The sequence below is a fragment of the Tiliqua scincoides genome, chromosome 8, assembly GCF_035046505.1.
Source record: "Tiliqua scincoides isolate rTilSci1 chromosome 8, rTilSci1.hap2, whole genome shotgun sequence".
NCBI classification, from domain to species: domain Eukaryota; kingdom Metazoa; phylum Chordata; class Lepidosauria; order Squamata; family Scincidae; genus Tiliqua; species Tiliqua scincoides.
Genome location: NC_089828.1, coordinates 9,762,697 through 9,777,931, shown reverse-complemented (window position 1 = coordinate 9,777,931; position 15,235 = coordinate 9,762,697). Strand labels below are relative to the sequence as shown.

Below are 15,235 nucleotides of genomic sequence, written 5' to 3'. Positions count from 1 at the left end.
GGCCAGGGACAGACTGCACTTGCTCCCAGTGTGGAAGGGATTGTCACTCCCGAATCGGCCTTTTCAGCCACACTAGACGCTGTTCCAGAACCACCTTTCAGAGCGCGATACCATAGTCTTTCGAGACTGAAGGTTGCCAACTATTATAGCCTGACACTCAAACTGGGAGCAATGATCATGTAGGGAGGAGATATCCCGGTCACAGGCCTACTATGATCCATGTGCATCCATCTGAGTGTTGCTGGCCAAGGATCTGAGAAGATCTAAAATATCCATCATGGAAGAATGGCGCAAAATAATATGGCAAGTTATGACATCTTTGTCATCAAAACTCCAAAAGTGACCAGACTGTACAATTTTGTACTAAATTGGTAGGTGGTGGGGGCAGTAATAGTGGGGAAGGTTTTTTTCTTCTTTTCTTTAAGCTTGTTGATGCTGAGCTTCTGTGGCCAGCAGGGCATCATGCACTGTTAATGTCCCCTTCCAATCTCACTCTCATTGGTTAGCTTTACTGGAGAGGCCAAAGTGATGAGTTTTTGCAAATCAATTTTAACAGGTGGTATTTGATATTCTGGGGAACTTCACAGGTGCGTCCTTGAGCTCGGTCATGTACTATTGTTATTTATACAACACCATCGGTACACATAGCACAGGGACATGAGAATCATCTTGTTGGATTTCACTGATAGACTACTAAGTCAAGCATTCTGTTTCCAGCTAGTGGCCAGTCAGATACATACAAAAAGCCCGCAGGCAGTGCACAAAAGATTTCACCCCCAGTTGCTTGTTCCTCAGTCAGTGATGTCACTAGGGGGGTGCAAGGTTCAGGATGCACCAGGTGATTTGCACGGCGGGGGGTGACACTGCTATTGGTCAACATTTTTAAAATCTTGCTATTTTTAATACCATCAGGTTATATATCAATCAATGCATAATTTCATGCAGAATACAATAAAATAAACTGCGTTGAAATATCTCTATTATATCAAAAGTTATGACCAAAAACACCAGCAGGGTGGGGCAATGGTACATCATCACACCCTCCATATGGCGCGTTGACCTGCCCAGTTCGTGAAAGGAGGTTCATTATAGGGGTAATGCACTGGCCTCTCACTCTGGGTGATGCAAACCCTAGTGACACCACTGTCCTTAGTTGTTTTATCACAGCACCCAGTATTGTGGTATACAGTACCGTCAATGAAAGTGGAGTTTTAACTATTTACTATTTGAGTCATTTCGAACTCACCATTGAGACAAAAGGTGATTCCTCAAAAGGAATTACAAAAATGGAGGCAGAGCCAGCCCATCAATGAGGCCAACTGAGGCAGTTGTCTCAGGCACAAAACCGATGGGACATGCCCAAATTAGTCCCACACACTCACCTCCACTGCCCCTCCTCCTCCCACTTGGACTGGAAATGTTGGACACATTCACCCACCACTCTTCTCTCCTCCATTTTCTCTTCCATTCTAAACCTTCTTCCTTTTCTAATCCAGAAAGCAGAAGAAGGAGAAGCTGGAACATCAACAAGTAAGGGGGTGCAGCAGTTGACACACCACCCCAGAGGCTGGAAGGCCTGGCACTGGCCTTAGGAACAGCGGCTGCAAACTGAAGCATCTGCTTCGAGCTCCGACGACCTTCACATAGCGGTGAAAAACTACTAATTAAACAAATGTTTTAAATCAAAATGAAAACAAATGGGCAACACAGAGGGTTCGACACATGACTCCCATTCATTTTTTTTTTGGGGGGGGGGGAATGTAATCCAGACTAAATGGGCTCCTCATTTGTTCCCAGCACAAATTCCCAACAGAGGCAGAGGCTACATGGGAGCAGCCAGCATAACCAGGGAATGTCAGCCAGTGCAACTCTTGGAAACCACACACACACATCCAGGGACTGGAGCCCTAAATGGAGAGAGACTTCTGTCTTGAGCAAACTCAAGACAGAAGCTAAATGGAAGTCTTGCCCTAATGAGAAGAATAAAAAGGAACATAAACTTTGGCAAAAGAAATGTAAGAAGGTGATATGGGAGGCCAAGTGAGACTATGAGGAACGCATGGCCAGCAACATGAAGGGGAATAATAAAAGCTTCTTCAAATATGTTACGGGGCTGGGGCACCTTCCTTATGAGGAAAGGCTACGGCGTTTGGGCCTCTTCAGCCTAGAAAAGAGACGCTTGAGGGGGGACATGATTGAGACATACAAAATTATGCAGGGGATGGACAGAGTGGATAGGGAGATGCTCTTTACACTCTCACATAATACCAGAACCAGGGGACATCCACTAAAATTGATTGTTGGGCGGGTTAGGACAGACAAAAGAAAATATTTCTTTACTCAGCGCGTGGTCGGTCTGTGGAACTCCTTGCCACAGGATGTGGTGCTGGCGTCTAGCCTAGACGCCTTTAAAAGGGGATTGGACGAGTTTCTGGAGGAAAAATCCATTATGGGGTACAAGCCATGATGTGTATGCGCAACCTCCTGATTTTAGGAATGGGTTAAGTCAGAATGTCAGATGTAGGGGAGAGCACCAGGATGAGGTCTCTTGTTATCTGGTGTGCTCCCTGGGGCATTTGGTGGGCCGCTGTGAGATACAGGAAGCTGGACTAGATGGGCCTATGGCCTGATCCAGTGGGGCTGTTCTTATGTTCTTATGTTAGAAGCAGGAAACCCACCAGAGAAGCGGTTGGCCCTCTGGATGGTGAGGGAGGGAAAGGGGAGATAAAAGGAGACTTAGAGATGGCAGAGAAATTAAATGAGTTCTTTGCATCTGTCTTCACGGCAGAAGACCTCGGGCAGATACTGCTGCCCGAACGGCCCCTCCTGACCGAGGAGTTAAGTCAGATAGAGGTTAAAAGAGAAGATGTTTCAGACCTCATTGATAAATTAAAGATCAATAAGTCACCGGGCCCTGATGGCATCCACCCAAGAGTTATTAAGGAACTGAAGAATGAAGTTGCAGATCTCTTGACTAGATGGGCCTATGGCCTGATCCAGTGGGGCTGTTCTTATGTTCTTATGTAAACTATTAACAAAATTTTGCACTAACGGCAAATTTCAGAAGGGATGACAAGTGCAGTTCATGTTAGACACAAGCTACACCCTCCCTTTCAGGGAAAGCTCAGGAGCCCCCTCCCCACGGAACAGAGCACAACTTCCTTAAATGCTGTTCAAGCACTCTGGAGGGATGTCGTCCAGCGCCAAACACTCATTCATATTTAAACAATGGTAACTGAGAAGCAAGAATACTGCTGAGTTGAGCATTGCAGCTGCTTTTAGAACATCCTGGTAGGGACAGTAGCGACAGAAGATGAAAAGGGGATTTGAAGAGGAGGGGGACGAAAGGAAATAGAACCGGCAAGAAGGTGGCGGAACTACGAGAGGTTTTAGCAGAGCATACAAAGGTCTAGGGAAGCCAAGAGGAAGCGAGAACAAGCAAGGCAGGGTTGCAGCAGTGGGTAAATGATGAAAGGATCGAGAAAGCAGGACAGGGAGTTCTCGCTGCCTCTTGAAGCTGTAATAATGTCTGCACTATAGTAACATCCCTTGACAGTCAAAGAGTTACCACCCCTGTTTCATAGTTCCCCTTTTCCTGGGGGGGAAACTGCAGTGGTGCCAATGACTGCCGTTAAACTGATAAAAATGCAGGTTAGATTTAAAGACAGGCAAGGAGTCACTTATCAGTCTGATTGGACAAGCATCACAAGGTTTGCCCCCCAAATTAGTTGAGCCTGGGCAGGAGGAGAAGGTTCTCCTCCTGAGTTGCAAAGCAATATACAGAAAAAGGATCATGGGGCTTAGAGCCAACCCCTAGGAATCCCAGTAGGGAAGGATACACAGAGCATCATTTGCTGCTGGAGGAGAGACCCATTAAATGGGGTTTACTCCCTAGTAAGTGGGCCTAGGACTGCAGCTCTAACTTTGGAACTGCTCTTTCCCTCCAAGGAGAAGCTACATGTCCCCAAGGTGATCCTCAACCTACTGTGAGCTTTCTTCCAGCTGCTCTACCAGCATGCTGGAGAAAGAATGGAGATCAGATCTCGACCCTTCTTAAGCTATACTTACCTACTTGGGGAAACAGCACTAGGGCTGCGGGAAGGAGAGATTGAGTTTCGGGGTGAGGGGGACTGGCAGCAAGACAAGCAAACTGGCATGTTTTCTCCCCCTCTAACTTTAATCCAAGGCAATGTTCACCTCTCTCTCTCCTTCTCTCTCTCTCTCTCTCATTTTGTTATTTGAGAAGAGTATTATAAGCACCTGAAGCTCATATGAATCCAGCAAACTACCAGTACCTCCCATTAATGCTAACTCTTAGCAGACTCTTAGCAGAGACAACTAACCAAATTTTGGTTTCAAGGTTAAACTAGCAGTTTGTTGGCCATTTCAGACAAGAAGTAACTGCATTTGCACCTGCAGGTATAGAGATTTGTGTCAACTAGAAGAGAGTTTATTCTGTCTCTCTCCTCTTCTCACAATGACTAACATAGGTGGGATTTTGTGTCTATAAGTTTGTAGACTTGTTTGCAAGGTAACTTTCAAACCCTGATACCACCAAAGGATTTCCATATATATATCTATTAATTTCCACATTTATACTTTATTGTTCCATGCAAACAACCAAGTGACTAACAGAAAGCCATCATCAGTAACTACTGTAACAATAAAAGTGACTTTCAAAACATCATAGCAAAACCAGCAGAAGTTTTAAACACTGCAGTGAGAGATGAAATGAAATACGATAGTCTTTGCTTGCCTGCTGAAAGGTGAGCAATGATGGATCCAGAAGAGACTGCTTAGAGAGGCGGCTCCAAATTTTGGAAGCCATCTTTACAATGAATCATTCCACTAGGCTTGGTTCCTATGAGATGTGTTTGCATCAACCATGGTTAAGATCTCCAGAAGGTTAGCAAATTCTTCTCTTGTCAAAATTCACAGTGAAATGCATGGTTCCAGATGAAATGCATGGTTCCAGATGAAATGCATGGTTCTCAGCAGAATGAATTTTATAAAACATGGACACAGACAGATTCTATGCATTTGGTACATTTGCAAAAAAAAAAAAAAAATGCATTTAAATGCATACTTTGCAGCTGCTATGCATCCAGAAAGATGTGAAAATACCTGGAAAATGTAGTTATGCATTAGAGTGATTTCTTTCCTGAGACAGGAAAAAAATGGGACTTTTAGCAGAAGAGAGCAAACATAAATAAAAGGGAACTGTGTAAGATTTCAGTAGAATGGAAATAGAGCGATCTATCTATCTCCGAATCAGGCCTGACACCACCTTTAACCATGGTTAAAGCTGACAGAGTGGGGAAGGGAAACATGCAGTTCTGTGGTGAACTCCTGATCTCCTAAGTAAGGTAGAGAGATCACCAGCATTGCATCTGTGCTATTTCTCTAGAACCAAGCCTTGTTTATGCCTACATAGTGAAATATGACTTCAGATTCAAATAAACTTCAAGTCAGACATACAGCTTGACATCTGCATAGAATAATTTTTAGAGGGGAAAAAGAATGTTCTGGAAACCCCAGCATCTCCTTTAAACAAAAATGAAGACAAACTTGCAAAAAAGGCCACCCCACTCTTTTCTTGAGCCTGTAAATCAGAAGTGTCAGGAGAAATAGCTGCCCTTTATCACAAGTTATGGTTTCATTGACAGTTTTAAAATTAAAAGCTATATCACTGGATGACTTGATGCAACGCATGGACGCTCTCTCTACACACACACACACCCTCTGGATTACGGACTAATAATAGAGGCTGTTATGAACTTCCCAAGATTCTTTTGCAAAGCCCGCTCCTTGCTTATACAGTACTCCATTATTAAGAACTCAGCAAATAAATGTTATGTTGCAAAGAGGAAGATCCTTTTTTCCCACTTTACAACTCATACTACTATACAGCTCTGCCTGTTCCTCAAGGGCATTGTTAAATTGATTTTTTGACTTTGCTGGATAGAATGTGCTAAAATCCAGGACAGGCTGCTACCCTGGCAGCAATATATCCATTTATGTGCTTCTTAAGGTCAAGCACCTGCAGAGTTGAAAACCATGTGGTTTCCAGTCCACACCTGGCAGGTCTCATTTAGCCATTGCCGTCCACCCTTATGTTTTTAGTTATTTAAATAAAAAATGTTATGTCTCCTTGCTGCACAAATTCCAAAATTGGTGTACAATTAAAAAAAAACCTGTTATCAAATTGTAAACGACCAGATAACTCATTTTCTGTATTTCTTTAACTGTCAACTGTATTTGTTATTACAAACAGAAATACACTAAAAGCAGAACAAGTAAAGAAAATAGCAGAGGAGAGTTAGCAGATTTGCTTTTTCATAAACACAGAAAAGAGAAGATTTTAATCTACTTCCAGAAGGGTGACACAGGGAAGCCACCTGAGACTTTCAGAGGAATTCCAGGTGGTACAAAGATGGGTATTTTCAGAAAGGTTTTTTTTTTTTTTAATTATCAAGGTCATTCACTACAATTCCAATTGAAGGGTAACAGATAAAGCAATTACATAATTAAAAATAAGTATATCTTAAATCTTAGGCCCCAAACCTATCCCATCTTCCAGTGCTGGTGCAGCTGTGCCAGTGGGGTGCGTACTGTATCCTGTGTTGGGGAGGCAGTCATAGAGGCATCCTCAAGGTATGGGAACATTTGTTGCATTACCTCAGGGCTGCACTGCAGGTACACTGGTGATGGAAAGTTGGATAGGACTGGGCCCTCAGTTGGGAGTGGGGGAGATAAGTTATCATATAGGAAGAGATACAATATTCCCCTATAAAATCAGAACATTTAAGCTCACACTAGAATTATAACATAAAAAATATAAACACCATTGTGCATGAACAGAAAGGCCTTAAAAAACTATTACTTTACATTAGTTTAATTTACATTTTTTTAAATTCAAATGACTTTTTTTTTTAAAAATCAGATTTAAATCCTATCTTAAAAAAATACAGTAAAAGCAACCTATTTCAAGATTAGATCAGAATGTAATGGGGCTACCACACCACAATGGGGCTACTTGAGTCTGCACCAGCTGCTTTGCCAGTACAGAGAGGAGAAACTCCATGTCAGGCTTTGCAGCCCAATACAGAGGATAGGATCTGGAGTAGCAGGGCTCCGCCAGTCCCACCTCCCTCCCGAGCCGGACACTGCCCCCACCCCAGAACTCCTTTCCTGCCTTGAAAACCCGCACTGCCACCTGGTGGTGCAACTTGCCCCCTGGACATTCCTGTGGCATCTCCACTCAGCGCCAAGGCCCAGTGCCAACGGCCCCCTTCCCCAGGTGCCGCGGGCATGCCTTACAGCATGTTTGCGACACCAAGCACGGGCGCAGTTCCAGTGCTGACCCTACGGCCCCTTAAGATTGGGCCCTAAATCTCACAAATAATAAATAAATGCACTTTTAATCATACAGAGAACCACTTGCATGGCCAATCAGCTGATACGACTAACCACTGCTCTGAACAGTTATGGATGCTTAGCGTTCACCTGAGATGGCTTAGGCTAGCACAGTAGATTTTGGGGCATTCCCCACCCCCAAATAGCATGTTATATAAGACTTTTGAAACTCTCAAAAGTCTCAAAAGCAGTTTGCTTCTGCTGTTGCTCCTTCTCCCAGTCCCTGGATTGGAACAGGAAGAGGGGGACAAAGCAGAAGCATGCAGAATTAAAAAGTAGCAGGCTAGAATATCAGATATGCTCCAGCACATGATTTCTCAAGCTGTGGGTCATGACCTGATGCCCAGTGAGTCCTGGGATGGGCCCTCCCATTCATCCTTGGCTACAAACTGGAGCCCTCTAGATGCAATTAGAGGCCGCACCAGATCACCACAGGCCTCAGAAGGCATCCACAGGTCTCCAGAAGCAGCCAAAAAGTCCGTTCCATGTTCATGTAAGTGACTTGCTTCCAGAGACCTGTGGAGGCCTGCTGCCTGAAAAGGAGGGGGGGACCTGGTGCACTCCGCTGCAGAACAGATGGGGTGCAGTAGGAGGAAATTTGAGAACCCCTGTTCTAGACCACACTTGTTTCCTGGTCCATCCTCCTTTGCCTTTTCCAATTCAGAGGGTGGGAGGCAGAAAGGCTTATACATCACTAGGTAAGAGAGGGCAGCAATTGGCATGCTGTTTCAGGTGCTGAGAGATCTTGGGGCAGCTGCCCAAAACCTCCAAGATGGCCCTGGACAGCCTGCATTAAATGATCCAGAACATATACTGTACTCCGTTCCTTAATCATGGAACTTACTACACACAGATTTCAATTTTTTTTTTCTTTCAAAATTAGGGCCCTTTGTCATAATGGGAAATATACCAACAGCAATACAACTCACAGGGCCGGCTTGCTCCCCTGTGAGATGAAGAGCATTGAGCTTCCCCCAAAGTTCACTTTAAACATATTGTTGTTGGCATCCTTCAGTCTCCGAAGACCATGAATGGCACTCTGAATGGTGGTTCTGGAACAGAGTGTCCTCTCCAGTGCGCAAAGCCTGGGTAAAGTAGATATGGAGGATAGACTGTTACCCATGCAGCAAATCCCCCCTCTCCACGTCGCTGGAATGGTCCAATGGAAAGGCAGAAGCCAATACGGTTGGTTCCAGCGGCGTCGCAGGAGTTGCCAGAACATGACTGTGTTCAGCCATGAACTGCCTCAGGGACTCCGGCTCCGAATTTTGCCTCGAGGTTGACTCCTGAAGCCTTTTCCATAACTGGATGTAGCCACAAGGCAGTGGAGGTTTGGGATCAGAGTTTCCTTCTCTCAGATGAGCTGCCTTCCCAGGCTAACGAGTCCCATCTACCCGGTGGCTGTTTAGTCACCTCTTATGACAAGTACAGCCAAACTGAGGGCCTATTTTTATCCCCCAGCCCCCCAGGGGTCCTTAAACATATACTGGCTTAAGAAATTGGTCACTTCTGTTTGTTTCCATGCTCCTGATTCCATGAGACCAACAAAACTACCAAAGATGTCTATTTGGAAAAGCAGTCAATTAAATTTTAAGAAAATTACTTGACTCTCAAATTAAAGTGCATCTATGACCCAGACAGCTGCTTATCTAACCTCAAAACGCAGCACAAGGCCATTTTTAAAGAATGCAAAATTCCTTGAAAAGGCAGCTACACCTCCGCATATTTTTTATATAGGCAGCATTTAGTTTGTCTTGCATTTAACTTGTCAAATTTCATTTATAAGAGAGGAGTATCAGTCTTTGCAAGAACACACATTCAGGCTTCCTACACACTTAAATTTGTTAACAGCATGAGCCTAGATGATTTCCAGATGAAGGAAAATCTTTTTAACAAGAGCCCAATTGTTCCATATGATAAAAGCGGAGAAAGTGTCAAAGGAACCTGCCCATTTCAGAGCTTGAGGAATCCGATTGTAGAGATTACATGCACACACACCCCACGCTGGAGAACAGCCATAGCTCTGTGGGAGAGCACATGGTTTGAATGTAGAAAATCCCAGGTTCAACCTCGTCATCTCCAAACAGGGCTGGGAAAGACCCCCACCCCAACTGAAACCCCAGAGAACCACTGCAGATGGACTGGTACGGTGTGTGTACCATGGGGGGGGCAGCTTCTTATGCTCCTGATGTTCAGGTTCCCTTGTCCAGGTTCAACATTAAACAACACTGTTGCTAAGCCTGCATCACTTTACAGGGATGCGGGAGGCTGACCCTGAACATAGACATAGAAAGTATCAATCAGGGCTTAAGACAAGCTGGAGGTTGAAATGCAGCAAAGAGAATCTAGGGACTGGCTGACAAAGCAAAAGCAGAAGACCTAGCACTGATACCATACATGCCCAAACCAGAGGCCTTTCACTGCCTTCCAATCCCAGTGGGTGACATGGCACTCTTCTATTTCTTTTGGAACCCGAAGATAGCTCTGAAGCCTAGACACACAGTCCACAGTAACTCAGTACACTAGCTCCCAGGCTTAGATAACAAGGTCCCAGCCTCAAAATCTTTGACACTTGGTTAAAATGAACAAAGTTGCTTTCTATGGAGTTAGACCAGTGGTTCCCTAACTGTTTGTCAGAACTCTGATTTTTGGTGAGTCTGACAAGCTGAGAACTGAGAAGGAAAATGTATTGAGTCCCGGAAAAAGTGAAACTGAGGCGCACGTGCACATTTGCTCATGAATAGCCAAGCACGCCTCTGTTCTTATCGAAGGCCAGACAAAGAGGAACACAAGGCCACTGGAATGGTCCCTATCCGATGAACGAGGAGCTCAAAAAATGCATCCAAAGGCAGCCCCCTACCATAGTAAAATGGATAAAAACAGAGGCTTGAACAGCAGGTAAAGTGAAACACGTTTTTTTTAAGTCTTGTAAAGCTAGGTAGACCCCAATAGAGTGTCATTTTGAAAAGTGGGTCCTGGTGCTAAAACACTTGGGAACCACTAAGTTAGATCATTGGACCAACAAGTTCCATGTTGTCTACACTGACTGGCAGTCAATGTTCCCTATAATTCTTACATGGAGTTCATGAGACTTGCATGGAACTGCACGGGGGCAGCTCCAGAGCACTAGGCAATGACATTATCAAGCTCCAGAGCATCATGATGGAAGTGCACAGGACTCCAGTTCAAGCGGCACAACTGAGGACCCAATCCTATCCAATTTTCCAGTGCTGGTGGGGCATGCACTGCATCTTGTAGTGGGGCAGCAGTCACAGAGGCCTCCTTAAGGTATGGGAACATTTGTTCCATGGAGCTGCATTGTGGTTGCACCGGGGCTGGAAAATTGGATAGGATTAGGTCCTGAGCTGCTTAGAGGGAATGTTGTTGGCAGCAGGGTTTTAAAAGGTTTCAAAAAGGAATCTCTTCCTGTCCTGCCTAGAGATGCTGCCAGCCAGGAATCGAACCTTTGGCGTTCGGTATGCCAAGCAGATGCTCTCTGACTGAGCTACAGGCCCTCTCAAAACGAAGTCAGGAAAGCGTCTAAACCAGTGGTTCCCAAATATTTTTGGCTGGTGGCTCCCTTGATCTTACTGGGCCATTGGATACGGCTCCCCATTAGGCTATGAGCCTATACATTGTACAGGGTGGTGGGTGTTTTGTGAGGATTCCGCGACTCCTCTGTCTGGTTTCCACCACTCCCCAGGAAGCCACAGCTCACATTTTGGGAACCTCTCATCTAAACTCACTCTGAGAACACTGATTAGACATCACCACAAAGGGACAAGGTCACGAAGCTTTCTGACCATGTGAACCATTATTCCCAATACTCCAAGATTCTCCTGTCAAGGAAAACAACCTTGGAAAGTTTACCTGCCACAATTCAGGGGCACAAAAGCACAGTCTCCCACCCTGTTGCTCTTTTACACTCATTCACTCACTCAGCTTTTATGGCAGCAGAATGAATTTCACACATGTGACATTCTAAGTCAGGAGCCAGATAATATTCACTTCATAACCTTTCATCAAATATTGATTTTTGTTTAAGATTTAAAACTTTCCAATTAAAAATGGATCTCCGGGTCAGCTATCTGTTCCACATTCATTTTGTGGGTATGAGGGGAGCAAACTCTTATTAAGACAAACTGCTTGCTTTTAAACTTCAGAAGATTTAAAGAGGGTGGCAAAAAAGGCTGACAGAGCTTTGAGAATACCGGGCAGATTCCAGAAACCTTTACTGATTCAATAAATACCCAGATCCAAAGTGCATTTACTCAGAAGTCCCAATGAATTCAAGAAATTCAAGAAACCAAGTGTGCTTAGGACTTCAGCTTAATCCAGCATGTTTACCCAGAACAGTGCCAGTGTCCAATTGTTGGCACCTCTAGAGCAATGTTCTTCAGCTTTGGAGTCATGACCCCAATGAGGTCATGAAGTCTCAGTTATAGGGTCAGAGCCACTTACGGGAATGAAACAGGTTGAAAACCACTGGACTAGACTAAGTACCACCAAGGAGAGGGGGTGGCATCTGGTGTGCCCCTTCAGATACCAAGAGATTGTGTTCCAGTTCTTAGCAACTGTGCTAAAATAGCTTTCACTAGTGCCAGGCTCTTTCTGCTCTCTCTAATAAGAGTATTTGGTTACAGTGAAACATGCTGGGAGGGCATAATTGGAACAGGGAGTGGGTGGTGACAAGGGTGGGCGGATAGGGTCCCAGGAGGGGGGCGAGGCTGACAGTTGGACCCCAGTCTTATACTGGGGTCATGGCCTGAAAAGGGGTGAAGACCACTGCTCTAGGGCAAAGAGATCCCTGGGCCCATTATAGTGCCCCCTGCTTGTCCTCTGATGACCCACTGGTCACTACCACTTCCACTGGCATTGAAGGCTCGGGGTCAGCTTGGCTATGTGGGCCCTTCAATAAGCATGGACCATCAGCTAGCGCCTGATCTGGTTGACCCCCTGACCTGGAGGTAGGTTCCATGAAGTACAATGGGATTTACTACCGAGGAATAATTACAGCCCTTCATTTTTATTAAACCAGTGAGTTGAGACCTTGGAGTTTGAATGCCTGGTCTTGAACTTTCAGAAGAAAGATGCTAAGTGATGAACAACTAGATTATGATATCATTGGAATTACCACATTCAAACTGAACACAGGTTTTAGTAGGTACAAGGAAAAGCAAAACTGTTCAGAGCTATCTAGACAGCGCATGGGTGGTCAACCTGTGGCAAGTGCTGCCAAAATTAGTGACATGCTTATACTGGAGCACATAAGAAGGGCGCTACTGAAATCAGACCAAAGGGTCATCCTGTTTCATATGGTGGCCACCCAGATGACTCTGGGAAGTCCAAAGCCCTCAGCTGCTGTGACCACAGATGGCCAAACCACTCGCCAACTGAAAAAAAAACCCAGCTACTTGTCTTGGCTTCTTTCCGCATGATCTCTGTGATAAAACCGGAGGTGCAGGATATGGTGAGAGCTCCCAGAACGCACTGCACTTTCTGTCTTACTTAAAAGAATGGCAACAAAGGAGCCAGGTGTGTGGCTGCTTCCCTTCACTTCTATCTTGAGTGATCCTTTTAAGTTTTAATGAATCAGGTGAGAAGGAACAAACAGAAGCGGTAAAGAAATAATGGCTCACTGCTACCCACTTTTTTCACCACAGGCAGTGGTGAGCTGGTTCACTTCACTCACTGGGTCTAACCACACAAAGGAAAGAAGGAATGAAGGGACAGAGTAGTGAAGCAGATGATCTGATTCTTGCTTGCTCTTAGCAAGCAGATCAATGTGGCTCACGTCTGTGGGGGGCTGAAGAGAGATGGCAACAGACAGGGTAAAAGGCACTCCAAGTCCACTGCCCCTCCCACCACCTGCCCTGGTGATGCAGGCTGCCTCAGGTTGCCTCATAATTGGGTAGCTGTGCTCTCAGCTACCTGCATTCAGAGGCCTGAGGGCTGTATTCAGTGGCTCCAAGGCGCCAATCATCCAACATTCCAATGTGCCAACAGGGTATGCACTGCATCCTGTGGTGGGGCTGCAGTCACAGAGGCCTCCACAAGGTAAGAAAACATTCGTTCCTTTATCTCGGGGCTGAATGCTGGCTGCATTGGCACTGGAAAGTTGGATAGGATTGGACTCAGAAACATGGCCACTACAATTAATCACCAGAAGTGATATCAAAAATCTGGAAGTGACATCATCAATTTAGGTTTCAAACCTAAGCCACAGTCAGCCAAAGGTCCATAGTGCACTTGCGCTCTTATTTTGCATAGCTTGGAATTAAAACATTCGAGCTTGAAACCAAAGTAGGACACAGACTTGGATCCTTCTCCAAACACACATCCCTCCTCCCTTTCCAAGCGTCCCATCTTCCCACCTATTCAGGGCAAAGAAAAACACCATGCCTCTCTCCCATCAGGAGGCCACCCTGCCCAGCAGCTCTGAACCCTATATATTTAGCTCTGTATTTTAAATGGCTGCTGAGCTCCTATAGGACCCACCTGGAATTGACCCTAGGGGGGCATGACCCACAATTTGAAAAATGATGACTTAAAGAGTTGAAACATCAATGTCTAAGTATCTTGAAACTTTCTCCAGGACTGCAAGGTTTACCAACAGTGATGAATTAATAATAATAAAAAGGAAACATAAAGCCATCATCAAATGTGGAAGGAAGGAAGGAAGAAAACGTTCAGATTTCACCTAACACTTGAAATCCTTACTGCAGAAGTTCCCAGTCTGTATCTTGGACTTCACCAGGACCCACTTTTAAAACATTCTGCTAGGACCCACCTTGGTTTACCAGACTTTAAAAAAAAATGAGATATAGAAAGAAATAATATTTTATTTTATTTATAAGTAATAACCAGAAAAAGACCCTCAAACTTTATCTTTCTGTATTCATCCATGCTTGCAAACAGCAGGAGCTGAGCTCTTTGCAGGGCAGTCAGTAGCAACCCTGCAAACTGCGGGAGCTGAGCTCTTTGCAGGGCAGTCAGTAGCTACCTTGCAAACTGCGGGAGCCGAGCTCTTTGCAGGGCAGTCAGCAGCAGCCCTGCAAACTGCGGGAGCCGAGCTCTTTGCAGGTCATGCACATCCACAGGATCTGAATTTTGAACAGCCCCTGGGCTGGAGGCAATGAGTCCTGTGCGCTTTCCATCACCCTTTGGTGACCCACCAGCAATCAGGTGGCGACCCACCTGCGGCTCCCTCCCGCCCCCAGTTTGGGAGCTGCCGCCTTGGTGGGTTGCAAGGCTGCCGACTGACTGGGCTCCTGCGCCTACACAGCAGCTGGACCTCCCCAGCCCTGCCGCAGCCCGAGCGCGTGCGGGGCGGGCCGTGCGGGGCTGTGGCTTTCCAGCGGGCCACCGCAGCGGGTGATGCGCCCCCGAGTGATGCTGAGGCGGACGCATCTCGCCGCAGGGCGCCTCTGCTCGGGAAGGGCCCGGCGCCGCTCCCACAGCGCCGGAGGGAGGCGGCGAGAGGCGCCCCTGGCGCAGGGCTACTCACCGGGAGGGTTCGCCGCCGCCGGCGTGGCCATCTCGCCTCGGGCGCCGGCCCCCCGGCGCGCGCGCCGCCGCAGCCACACAAAGGCGCGCGTCCCGGCCAGGCGCTGCGCACCGGCGGCTCAAGATGTCTGGCCGCGGCGGCCGCGCTCGCCCTGCTCCCGCCCGCTTCTGCTCATGCTCAGCCCCCGCCTGCGCCCCTCCGCGGCCCCACTGAGCATGTGCCGGGGGCGCACATGTGCGCTGCGCACGCGAAGCCGCTGCCCTCACTCTGCCCGCACTCGGCTCCTGGGCAGCGCAAGGCTCGACAGCAAGC

The 15,235-nt window shown here is 46.4% G+C and overlaps 1 protein-coding gene across 2 annotated transcripts in view; it reads right to left on the bottom strand.

The window, feature by feature from the left end:
* Positions 1 to 15,011, bottom strand: part of ARNT2 (aryl hydrocarbon receptor nuclear translocator 2) — a 115,645-nt gene extending 100,634 nt beyond the window's left edge. For both annotated transcript variants that reach the window (XM_066634838.1, XM_066634839.1), the window contains exon 1: positions 14,924 to 15,011. In XM_066634838.1, the coding sequence (XP_066490935.1) occupies positions 14,924 to 14,954 (31 nt within the window). In that variant the 5' untranslated portion in view covers positions 14,955 to 15,011. The remainder of the gene's footprint in view (positions 1 to 14,923) is intronic.
* Between the last annotated feature and the right edge of the window lie 224 nt (positions 15,012 to 15,235).